Genomic DNA, 13,695 nt, shown 5'->3' on the forward strand with positions numbered 1-13,695 from the left:
AGGCCTGATAATAGATTGCTATTGTGAATGAATTCTGCTCTGTGTTGAAAAGTGAAATTTGTCCTCCTGCTTTATTTTTGTCAGTAATTTACTACTAGAAATCTTGTCTCATAGACATTTAAGCCATTTACTACTACATGCACTCAATAAAAACAAATACAATGTATGTTCACATATATCAAACATGTCTAAAAGAATAGGCCTGCAGCAGTGCTAAGCTTGTCGTGACTAAAGGTGAATAAATAGTGCTCAGAACCCTAGCCAAGGGCTAGGGCGCTCTGCCCACAGAGCAACTGGGTTGTGTGCCCAAGGTGAAAGAATGGGGTACCCCTGGCATGTTACATGCTGGGGTTGTCAGGCTTTAATAAAGAAAACCCGACCGCAAACCATAGTGGTGCATTGTGTTGGAAAAGATGCCATTTTCCTTGCACGTTAAAGGACCCAGCTGTGGTATTCGATAAGAGTAGGAACTTTTGCACTCCGCCACAGGAGGCTAAATTGCCCCATCCTACCCATTCCTCTCTTTTTCTAGTGGCAATCAAAATTTGTCAACCCTACTATCCTTGTGTCCCATCCTAATTTTCATTTCATCATCATTTCATGTTCAGTTATCACCCATTTCATGTATAGCGCCTGAATATAGCTGAAGAAATTTACTTTCAGAAAGGTCGTTGACCTACGAAGAACAATGTCAACTGGTTCCTTTTTACGAATAACCCTATCACCACAGAGATAACAACTTCCGTTTTTCAACAATCCAGACTGGTTCACGATTCAATTGTTACCAGAATCCGATAAGGGTATCCACTACAGAACCAGTTTACAATGTTTACAAAAACCGTGTAGGAACGTTCAAATAAAATATGCCGAGAATCATCCAGAAAATGGGGCGATTTTACTGACATTACTTTCTTGATGATTTGTATGTAATCAGAGTCACAACCAAGCATTTGAATGGGCTAATTGGGCAAAATATCATCAAAATCAGACCTCCCCCCTAAAATTTTCTCAACGATTTTACACAGATCTAAAAAATGACCAAAATCGCAACAACAAAAAAAAGCGGAAATCTGCGGATCCATGTAAAACTTTCATCCTTGTATTATTTCTATACATGTACATACATTGTAATAGAACTGATCTGGTATGGCAGCTAGTTGTTCAAATTGACTCTTGCCCGGTATCATTCTGGTCTTATCATACTGATCACAGCCATGCCATTTAAACTGGTGTAACCTACAAACAAATATTACATGCAGGTAAATAACACTTTAAAATGCATTGATTGTAAGTTAAGACAGTTACACCAAAATGTTAAACTTATGAAAATAAAACTGAACATTAACAAGAAAAACTGTGGTGTGACTGACATAAATGCAACACCCAATTTCAAACTAAGAAATTGATGCCCACCCGAAGTCCATATGGGCACAACTGTTCAGCCAAAACACTCAAATTAGGACTATCCTAGATACATCCTTGTGTCTTGGAGAAAAATTTGTATTGACACATCATACAATAAATAAAACAATTTCACCTAGCTGCTATCAATCCTCTATAAATAGATGCATGTGCAGGAAGAATACATATAGATGAAAATATTTTTAAGTCTTATACATGTTATACATGTACTTAAAAAATAGGATTAGTTTCACCATGCTGATTCAGATCATAATATCATCACAAAAATTTTGAGTTACCACACAAGTTGCTTCAAGTGTTTTCAAATGAAAAATTGGAATTTAATAAAAAGAAAATCAAAAGGAGCATTTTTTAAGTTACCATGCAAAAACATGCAAGACAGATGGACAGACTGACTAGGTTAAAACAATACACTACCCCAACATTTACATGCAGGGGCATAAAAATTAAGCGCATATGAAAATTGGCATTAAAATACTGCAGCATCAATGATAGGACAATCCAAATACAACAAAATCCAATTTAAAACTGAAGTATTAAAGCTTAAATCAGATTTGTGTTTTTTGTTTTTGTTTTTTTTTTAAACATTATTCACCAGACGAGCACTATACCACAGTATAATTTCTCAAACAGACCCTACCACATTTTTTTTTTCAATTGCTGAAGAAAAAAATCTGCTTTTAACTCCAAAGGAACAGGGAGTGACTATTAAAACTTTAGTAAACACATGCTGGAATTGTCATTTTTTGGTTAATTTCCTTCTTCTGGGGTTTAAAAAATTCCTATTTATTTCTTGTTTTCTTGTTTTTTTTTAGTTTAAACAACTTGACCCACATAAACTAAACTCAGGAGTCAGAGTGAAAATATTGTTTGGGTGTTTTTTTGTTCTGGCAACCTAACCTACTGTACCTTATTTGTACAGTGTCAACCTATCACCTTTTCAGTGAAATTTTCTACCCCTTTATTATTTTGGTACATTGTACATAACTAAAAACACATAATTTTTAGGCCTTTATAAAAAAGATCAAAGGAGTACTGTTTACAAACCATTCTTCAGCTTCTGGTACAAACACAGTCGGACCTTGAATAATTCTTCTCTGTACATCTGAATCTTTTAAGCGTTTGTAAACAACGATCATGTGATTAGCATCAATCTTTTTCGCTTCCTGAACTTTTATACTTTCAAATAACAAAGGGTTACAGAACATCTTACAGGGCCTAGAAATAAACAGTATTTAATGTTAAGGTATGATTTCTTCCAACTGAATCAGTTTATATTGGTAATCAATTGAATTTTCAAGAACTAAAAAGTTCTGTACTTTCAAAGTGTATATTGTTTCATTGGAAATTCCAAAAATCTATAGATTGCAATCAATAACTATAAGACATGTATCTTTTGACATTTTTAATCCAAAATAATCCAGATAGAGTATAGTGGTAGAACCTTCTGTCCTCAAAACAGCAAACCCATTTTGATTAAAGATTGTTCTGAAATCTACATGTCTATCAATTTATGATTGTTAGAACATTTTATGGTAATGTTTATTTGTAAGTACTTTCATAGCTACAGTTGAAATGTTTTACTGCCTTACCCCCTCTTGTGTGTAACACTGCCATCAATATCCTTGATAACTAAATACTGGTATAAATCAGCCGTGTAAAGCTTAAGAAATATCAGTCTTTCACGGTAAAGAAACACCTGAAATACATTGTATATAAGTACATGTAGATATGTTTACATTTCATGAAATTACCAGTAATATATATCTATTTTAAAAATCATCCTTAACAAAAATAACATACATGTAGTTATTCAACTATTAAAGAAATAAAGTTAAGAAAATATTCTTCCAAATAATTTTATCCCAGTCAAAAAATATTTCTTCCATAAAATACATGTACATGTAACTAGCTATACTGAACAATAACAAAAATTAATAACAAGTGCTATCTTATTAGATCAATAATATACATTAACTAAAAATCACATTGTTAGGAACAGCAAATTAATTAATTCTAGAATTATTATTAAATTGGAATTCAGATACCTTTTAACCAGCAGTAAATACAAATTTCATTGTTTTTACAAAACAAAATACTGGGTTATGCTATACACTGGGTTAGTTATGCACAGCACATACTGTCTACTGTCAACTAACCCTGTGCACAGCACATCCTGTCAATTTATCTTATGTATGGCATGTTCAGTCAACTAACCCTAAATACAGTAAACAAACCCATATTGAATGCATTTTCAAAGATCTAGTAAGTATTGAGGATTCCTTTCATATATTGATTTGTCACACATTATATCAGTATGCAATATATGCATTGTATGATATGGGGTAAAAAAAGGATGAAGACTGCATATACTAGTAGTTGAAAGGACTTTTTATAAAAGTTTCTGAATTCCATTTAATAATTCTAGCATTAAGTTCATTTCATTTTTTGTCATCAAACTTATAGAATGTAGGAATAAAGATCAAAAGATCTGCAATATAGTTTTGGTAAAATGACTTAAAATATTAAAATATCATTGAAATGCACCACAAAATCACATTTAAGGGATACATACTGCAGTAACTCAGCTAAAAACATAGTCTTCTGAAATTCCTTTTTTTTTTTAAATTGATGCAAAATGTACTTCATACATATATTGTATAAAGATCAAATATTAGTGGTCATTTTGAAGATCAGTTTCAGTGAAAGCACATGTACTTTGTCTTTGTTTTGACAATGCCATAAATCTTAATAAAATTCTGTCCAATAGCAAAACTTGGTTACATACTCTGCTTGGACCTTCCACTAGTCTTCCTTCTCCCAAATGGTTATAAATAACTGCCTGCTGTCCCTCTCTAACTGTCTTAAACTTCATTCTGGTTTAATGCTAAATTCAAGTAAAAAAGCATATTATTCTATTAGTGAAATATACATTGCACATGCATTGATACATTCACAAATCGATGATGTACATGTATGTTATAATTTAAGGATAATGAGCAATTCAGGTCGTCTCAGACAAAATCTGTAAAGTTACAATTATTTGACATCCAAAAACTACCAAGGTTTCAAATTCATGCAATATATACAGCTGTGTATATATATATATATATGATCACACAAGTTTGTTTGAATGTATTATTAATTAATGTATTGTGTTTTAACAAGGGACTCAGATCTTTTAGAACTTAGTTTTAGGTTTAATTAGTTGTGTAATATTTTTTTGCAGTGGCCAGTTATAAAAGGGGAGGGTTGTGATCATGCCGAAGTATGTTAACCATGTTGCATATTTTTTTACCTTTTTTTTCACTATTTCAATGAATGTTTATCAGTTTTCAAAGACCCTGATGTAGCAAAAACATTGTCTACTATACATGACAAATATGTTGTCCTACCAGCACACAAAGCCCAAAACAACATTATTTTTGTCTGCAACACGTTTTACATCCAATGTTTATTATCAGAGGTAGACCAATAAAATAATAGCAGTGATAAGACCTATACTGCTACTACACTCTCCAAAGAAGAAATTGTGGAAAACCATAAATCTGTGCTATCCTCTTTGGGTCTCTCTACCAAGGACGATGACTGTGATTTACCATCTATGTACTGGATTCCTAAACTCCACAAGAATCTGTACGAACAATGTTACATAGCTGTATCTGCAAAATGTACCACCAAACCTGTTTCAAAATTTTTAACTTCTATACTCACAACTGTCAAAGATGGTTTGCAGTCCTACCACAACACTTGTTACTCCTATAGTGGTATTAATTCAATGTGGATACTGAAAAATTCTAAAGATCTTTTGAAGATAATCAGTTCAAGACTATTATCAGAATATAATAGCATTTAAACTATGATTTTTCATCACAGTATACTTCCATTCCACATACTCAGTTAAAATCCCAACTTAAAAACATTATACAACATTGTTTTTCCAAAAAGATGGTACACCTAGATACAAATATATAGTTCTAGGTAGAGATTCCTCATACTTTGTAAGAAATAATTCCAAATCATCTTCCAAATATACAGAAAAAGATGTTTACAAAATGCTGGAATTTTTAATTGACAACATATTTGTCCAGTGTGGTGGACGCGTTTTTCAACAAACGATCGGCATTCCAATGGGAAAAAATTGTGGTCCTCTACTTTTAAACCTATTTCTTTACTCTTATGAGACTGACTTTATAGCTGCTCTGACCCGAAAGTAAGAACATTATATAGCTAGATCCTTTAATCTCAGTTTCCGCTATATAGATGTTGTATTATCTTTAAACAATCCTAATTTTGGGGATTTGATACATTGAGATAAAGGATACTACAGACACTGTAAAGTCAGCCTCATATCATGACCTACACTTAGACATCAATGTTAAGAGAAAACTACTGACCAAACTTTACGACAAACATGATGACTTTTCATTCAAAATTGTCAACTTTGATTTTATCTGTGGCAACATTCCATCAGCACCTGCGTATGGAGTGTTCACATCACAACTCAAATGTTATGCCAGAGCTTGCTGAGACTATGCAGACTTTTTATATCGCGCTAGAATTCTAACAAATAGGCTTCTGGAGCAGGGTTATGTTGCTACAAGATTGAAGTCATCATTACAAAAGTTTTATGGCCGTCATCATGAACTCGTTATGGTGTATCCATCAGCGCCATGAAAACTGATTTGTTCAATGTGTCATAGTTTTCCTTTCCTCTTTTGTCTACCCCAGACTTGAGTTTTTATGAGCAGCTCGGCGGGTGTTTCTAGAAAAACAGAGGACGCTTGCCCTACCGGTGCATCTGGTCCATGCTCACAGTCTTTAGTGCAGTCCGAATCGCTCATTTGCTTTTGTTATGTATGTATGATAATAGTTACTTTATGTTCTTTGTTGTGTATAAACATGGTCTTTGTCCCTGGATTACATTCTTTTGATTATCGCTATAACCTTGGTTCCTTGATTACTCTTTGACCTCTGTATGTCTTGTTTCATTTTCAATTTCAGTTTACTTTATGATACTAGAGTATATACTGGAAACTTTTTTGTTGTATCTGTGAATAATGTTGTTTCAGGGCCAGTTGCAGCCCACTTTTCATTTAAAACCCATGGGTTGCCTCAAGCTAACATTTTTCATCTTAGTTGGGTTGTAATCTCTTTGTCATAATCACCATATGCATTCTCTTTATAAATTCATGGTTTTGCTATTCTTGTTTATATATGTATACTAGTTGGGCTGCATACTTGATAGTGAGAGCAAGCCCTGTGGTCAAATCCTGTATAGTGTGGAAATAAAGTTTAAACTGATACGGCTGTAAATTTTGATTGATGGAGACAATAAAAGATTATGACCTGACTAAGCTGTAAAGGAATTTTAAATTTGCAATTAGACAGAAGAAATACAGTGAAAATGAAATACTACAAGACTGATGAACATGTCTAATAAAAATGACCTTGGTGCTGTAAAATGTATAGTTTTTTTAGTTGCCCAAATAGAAGAAAAGTTCAAAATACAAGTTTCGGTCTGGTAATCTCTAAACCAATTTCTCATACACTGAAAAAGTAATCAAGGGAACCAAGATTCTGGTGGAAATCAAAGAATGTAATCCAGGTAATTGACCAGACATGGAAAACAGACACATACAACAAAGGACATAAAATAACCAAAATAATACATACAAAGTAACAAAAAATGAGCAGCTCAATCTCCACATAAACTTGCAGCAGGTGCACCGGTAGGGTTTTCTTCCTCTGCTTTTCTAGAAACCCACCAAGTTGCGCATAAAAAGTCAAGTCCAGGGTAGACATATTAGGAAAGGAAAACAATTACACTTTGGACAAATTAGTTTTCAAGGTGGAGATAGCAACACTGTAATGATCCAAGAGTTCATGATGATGACCATAAAACTTCTGTAGTGATGACCTCAATCTTGCAGCATTAAAATCCTGTTCCAGAAGCCTAATTGTAAGAAGTCTAGTGTGATACAAAAAGTTTGGTAGTTACAAGCTTTGGATAACATATGAGTTGTGATATGAAAACTCCATACCCAGGTGCTGAAGGAATGTGGCCACAGATGAAAGGAAAGTTGACAATATAGAATGAAAAGTCATTGTGTTTGTCGTACAATTTGGTCAATACTTTTTCTTTACTATCAATCTCTAAGACTAAGTGTTGGTCACAGCATCTGTAGTATCCTTTATCTCAAGTTCTTTATGGTAGATGTGATGTATCATATCCCCAAAACTAGGATTGTTTAACGATAATGTGTCATCTATATAAAGGAAACTGAGATTAAAGGACCTAGCTCATCAATGTTCCTTCTTTAGGATTAGATCAGCTACAAAATAAGCCTCAGAAGTGTGAAGCAAAAGGTCACAAAATAGAGGAGCACAATTTGTTCCCATTGGATTGCCGAACGCATCCACTGCACTGGACAAAAATGTTGCCAATAAACAATTACAGCAGTTTGAAAACATTTTCTTCAGTATAATTGGAAGATGATTTGGAATTATTTTTTACAAAACATGAGGAATCTCTTCCAAGAACTACAATATTTGTATCTAGGTGTGCAGTCGTTTTTAGAGTAACAACAATGTATAATGTTTTTGAGTTGGAATTTTAACCGAGTATGGGGAATATAAGTATAAAGAGTTTAAAAGTCATAGGGAATAATACTATTGTAGTCTGATAATAATCTTGAATTGATGGTTTCCAGAAGATCTTTTGAATTTTTCAGGATCAACAATGAATTAATACCACACTGAGAGTAACAAGTGTTGTGGTAGGACTCGAAACCCTCTTTGACAGCTGTGAGTATAGAAGTTAAAAGTTTTGAAAGAGGTTTGGTGGTAAATTTTGCAGATCCAGCTATGTAGCATTGTCTGTATAGATTCTTGTGGAGTTTAGGAATCTAGTACATAGACTGTAGATCAAAATCATTACCTTTGGTAGAAAGACCAAAAGAGGATAGCACAGATTTATTGTTTTTCACTATCTCTTCTTTGGAGAGTGTGGTGGCAGTATAGGTCATATTACTGCTATTATTTTCTGTGTCTAACTCTTATAATAAATAAACTGATGTACAGATGAGATCAATTTTAACCTCTCAGGGGAACTGTCAGAAGAGTCAGCTCTAGGACAGTTCTATCCTCTCAGGGGAATGTCAGAAGAGCCAGCTCTAGGACACTTCTATCCTCTCAGGGGAATGTCAGAACAGCTGGCTCTAGGACAGTTCTAAAAGTGTCATAGAACAGTTCTAGAGCCAGCACTAACAATTCTAGCGGCTCTACGAGAACAGTTCCACTAGTAAAGCAGGCTCTGCTAGAACTGTCAGAAGAGCTGGCTCTAGAACTGTTCTAAATCTGTCATAGAGCTGTTCATCTGACAGTTCTAGGAAAGTTTTGTGAGAGGTTAGAACTGATCTCATCTGTAATATGATTTACATACAAAGACAATGTTGTTTTGGGCTTTACCTATAGGCACAACAACATATTTGTCATGTATAGTAGACAATGCTTTAGCTACATCAGGGTCTTTGTAAACTGATGTACATTGCACCACTGGCACTCACTGACCTCCATGGCATCCTCAAGAACTTTAAAGTTATAATTCCAATTTATGGAGCATGGTTCACGATACTTGGGTCCTTACACTGAGATTTATTTTTGATGATGTTTACCAGTAAATCTCCTGTAATGACATGACCGGAACGAAGGACCATATTTGAATGGAGAGTTTTTGCAAGAACAGTCAGATGGTTAAGCCTTGGAGTCCTCAATCTTGAGGTCCTGCAATAGCCTTTTGTAATACAAAATTTTTGATGCAATAGATGAAGTATAGGAATATGAAATAACTGGTATTGTTTAGTCCTTGAAATATGGGGGAATATTGTTTGTGACATTTTTGAGATGCAGGATGTTCACAAAATGAATTGCATCTATACCTTTGGTGACAAATGGTTGTTAAAGAAATGATTGTTTTTCTTCATGACCTTTAACACAAACTGGTTTAGAGAAGTCTTTGGAAATTGATATCCAAAATGATGTGGCACATGTCTGTATAATGATGAGGTAGGTTCAGAAACAGGATTGTCAAGACGTGTTTTGTAAATCGAGTGTAGTAGAGTGAGAGGTACAGAACAGACGCCAGTTCAAAAGTGATGAAGTCCAAGAGGTACTTGTATGAAAGGAAGACGACCACCTATGGAGACATCATGCATCTTAGGTGATGTATAGTGGCGATGGCCACAACTCCTTACCTGTCTTGGATTTCTGTCAAATAAATTCATCACATTTATGTTATTTTTAAATTGGTTTGAAAGGTTTCCTATACTTCAGATGTTGTCATTGCAACCGTAAGGTATTGCAGTACCTAGTCAGCATATCCAGTATTCCTTTTTCTACGATAGCTTTTACTTAAGACAGGACTGTTTGTTGGATGGTGTATTTTTTTCAAGAATACAAACTTTCATAGTGTGGACTGAATGATTCTGTCGATTAATATGTTGATAAACTATTTTTGGTGGTATAATACCTGAACCGATCCATGCAAACTAAAATAGTGAACGATCGTCATTCACCGATCGGTTTCCAATCAGTTTTTGATCTGTCAAAACGATCCATTAAACTGGTGATTGCATCACATGACCAGTGAGCGGTCAATATATTTAAATGGATTCCGTTTCGTTTGTCAATCGTATGCATATTTACATAATACAATAGATTTAAACATCAATAAATTACTTTTATTTTACATTTGTTTTATTTTTAACAACAAAAAAAAAAAACAGCAATACATGGATTTGATATCTTAAAATTAGTGTAAAATCAATATGGTAGTATATTGGATTTATTCTAGTGGAAATTTTTACATTTACATGAACCGATAACCATCATTTTACATAACAAAAACTGTGGTCAGATTGGTCAACGGTCATCGTTTATCGATCATCAGTCAGCAGTCATCGATCCGTCAAATAGTTGCATGCATCGGTTCAGGGACTGTATTAATTCCCGAATGATGACCACACATTCGTTTGTTTAAACCTTCTTGTGTTTCCCCGACATATGCTAGACAGCATAATTTACATTCTAATCTCTAGATTAAGTTTGTCAATTTGCAACTTAAGCCATCATGACTTCTTGAGTAAAAGGTTCTGTTTGTAAGGGGACATTACAAATGTAATTTTATGTAAAAAAGTTGAGGAGTGTGTTTACATATATTTCTGACCCTTGCAGTATAAGTACTAGTACTACATTATATAATGACAAACTGAAACTTCTTTATATCCAACAGAAGACAAGATTGCATTGTACACTGATTTCAACTTTTTCTGATGTATAACTTGTTCTGGTGTATTATTAATATCCCTTTTGTACTGAACTGATTGCAGGTGCTTAGGTCAGAGGTTGCTGACACTAAATATGACTGTTTCCACATAACAACACAAGGTTATTTGCCAGCATTCCATGTAATTTTTAAGTTTTAAGCTCAACATAGACTATTTTGAACTACACAACATGTATTCCAAAAAACCCCTTAATGCCATATTATATAATCCTTTTCAGAAATGTAGAAAATACAAGTTGAACCAATCAATAGACACTGCTTTATCGTCTGCTATATACAAAGCTTCCTAAGCAACAATCATGTGACCATAAAACTTTCTTATTACACACAAAAAAACTATGAAAAGCCTGATTAACAAAATTAAGCTAATTTGGGATATTTGAATATTTACTGATATCTCCAAAATGAAGAAAAAATTATGGTTGAATTTCCCACATATACATGTAAATACATGTATGTCACATTTCAAAAATAGATTCTAAACAGTCACTTTTGTGCAATACTATATTTTCATCAATAAATCAAATACTATATTTCTATTTATGGGAATTATATTGAATCCCATACAGCTCCCCATACTTGTTAAATCTCTGCACCGGAAGTAGGGTACCTGTGACAACAGTGGCGGTTGACATCTTCTACTTCTACCAGTTCACGACCGCCATCAATTACTGATGATACTGTCACTGTCACTTTTAGTGCGCAATGCCCTATTTTACTTTTAGTAGCCATTAAAAGAAAAATTAACAAAGTGTGCTGTACCATTAACTGTGCAAGTAAAAACAATTTGATTAATTTAATCAAGTAAATGAGCCATGAAAGATTCAAGACTCTTGGCAGAGGCAATGTCAGTGGGCAGAGCATTCCAGTCCTCGATGGTTCTTGGGTAGAATGACCCTTTCCTCAGTACTGTGTTGCATGATGGCAATTGGTAGGAGTGCAGGCCCATATTTCGACTGAGTCTTGCTGGACTGCTCAATCTGTTGGTCGCGTCGATTTTCAACAGACCATTTGCCAGTTTGTCAATTAGTACGAGTCTAGCTCTCCTCCTACGTTCTAGTGTTGGCCATTTCAGATCTTCTAGCATGTTGGTAACTGAAGAAGTGTTGTGGTATCTGTTCGATACATATCTGGTCGCTCTACACTGGACCATTTCAATCCGGTGTTTGTCCTCTTTCAAGTATGGGTCCCAGGTTGTGCATGCGTATTGCATGGTTGGTCTAACTAATGACTGGTAAGCTTTCTCCTTGATGTTGGCATTTCTGATGTTAAGATTTCGTCTTAACAAGAGTGTTGTTTGCTTTCTTGCAGATGTTTGATATGTGCTGGTTCCACTTCATATCTGATGTTATAGAAACACCTAGATATTTCGCAGTTGTTACGTGCTCCAGTTCATGACCATGGAGGAAATAGCTGTTCTGAATATGCCGTTTCTTTCTTGAGATTGACAGAACATTGCACTTCTCGGGATGGAAGCTCATTTTCCATCTTTGTTCCCATTCTGCCAATTTATTTAGGTAGAATGGGAACAAATCTGATTTTCATTCAATGGTTTTATAATTAAACAAAGACAAAAATATGACATAATATACAGAAAGTAAAGTATCTGAATTTCATTTATTAAAATAGCATTAGCGTTGTCTTGCCAGATGAGGAACTTGTTCAGACGAATAACATTTTGACTACCAGAAATTGGCAGAATAGTATAAACCCAGTATAATAAAATTTCATACACGTAGATACAGAAGTATTTATAGATACCAGGAAAATGCTTATTCTAACTCCCTTTTCTTTTTTGGCCACTAAAGACCAACAAATCAAGTCACTAATTAAATGGACATCAAGTAAAAAACAAAAGTGTGAGATTACTCCTCTCTCTTCGTCACTGTGAAGAGACCTGAAAATGTGCAATAAAATAGATAAAATTACCTGAAAATTGCCTTTGCTGTATACCATGAAGAATATAGTAAATTTTGCTCAAGATTTTAATTTATTATATGCCGTCTAAAATAAGCATGATGATCAAAATAAAAATAGAAATTGTAGGAGTTTCTATCACGAATCTATAAACAAACTGGTACTGAATGAGAGTATACTGTCAAAGAAAAACAGGGAACCATGCAAAGTTATTGTAAATTGCAAAACGAAATACAAATACAAACGAATCTTCTTTTTTCTTCGTTAATTTCAAAAACATCTTGATATTAGTTAAGAGACTGTTCATGTAAAAAAATACACAGATCCTATGATATGGGTAGCATAGAGTAAATTTTGTTTCACCAATCTTTTTGTTCTAGTGTAATATTTTAAACTTTTTTTTTGGTTTTTTGACCTGTCAGGAAGATCAGGGCTAGTGTCTATATATTCGAAGTTTCCTAACAAATCAACTAAATCATGAACATATCAAAGAGTATTTTGCTTTTTTTTTATTTTATAGTGTTTTTTTGCAATGTATTTTATTCTTACCATTTCAGTATATTTTGTTTTAGAAAACATAAGATTGTGATATCTAATGAATGAACTTTACAAAATAAATTTGGCATGTGCTGCCCATATTTACACCTTAATCAGCTCACTTGCTTGACAGTCTGACAGGAGGGATGTAGACTTTGAGTGGAAATTTTAATTAATTAGTATAATCCAGCGCACATTATGCAATACTCATTATACTGCAGATGCAGTTGTTTCCTATGTTTCCAAAGTAAAGTATATGGAGAAATGCCATTGATTTTAAAACAGTTTTTCAGAAAAGGAAAACATGGCTACACATATATCAATGAGAAATCTGTGAGCAATGGCTCACTATTGATATCCCTGCTTCCAGTTACAATATAAAGAAAATAAACAGAGTCCTTGGTGAAGATGAAGTTGCTGTCTTTTTTTTCTGAAAGTAAACAAAACATTATGGCATAGATACAAAAAGAATG

General features: G+C 33.9%; 1 protein-coding gene and 1 long non-coding RNA gene across 2 annotated transcripts in view; one reads left to right on the plus strand and one right to left on the minus strand.

Annotated features, from left to right (window-relative positions):
- LOC148616310 (uncharacterized) overlaps positions 1–12,857 on the minus strand; it is a 28,709-nt gene extending 15,852 nt beyond the window's left edge. The window contains exons 1-5 of the mRNA XM_088583219.1: positions 12,698–12,857; positions 4,211–4,309; positions 3,015–3,121; positions 2,470–2,640; positions 1,125–1,236 (exon numbers count right to left, since the gene is read on the minus strand). Of these exons, the coding sequence (XP_088439345.1) occupies positions 1,125–1,236; positions 2,470–2,640; positions 3,015–3,121; positions 4,211–4,297 (477 nt within the window). The 5' untranslated portion in view covers positions 4,298–4,309; positions 12,698–12,857. The remainder of the gene's footprint in view (positions 1–1,124; positions 1,237–2,469; positions 2,641–3,014; positions 3,122–4,210; positions 4,310–12,697) is intronic.
- LOC148616311 (uncharacterized) lies at positions 2,613–12,532 on the plus strand. Its single transcript, XR_015922153.1, has 3 exons — positions 2,613–2,668; positions 8,157–8,229; positions 12,080–12,532. It is a non-coding gene; the product is annotated as an uncharacterized LOC148616311 (long non-coding RNA).
- Positions 12,858–13,695: the final 838 nt, after the last annotated feature.

This window comes from Perna viridis, chromosome 5 (assembly GCF_037379345.1).
Source record: "Perna viridis isolate PV_CMFRI_1.1 ecotype Kerala chromosome 5, ASM3737934v1, whole genome shotgun sequence".
Lineage (NCBI taxonomy): Eukaryota > Metazoa > Mollusca > Bivalvia > Mytilida > Mytilidae > Perna > Perna viridis.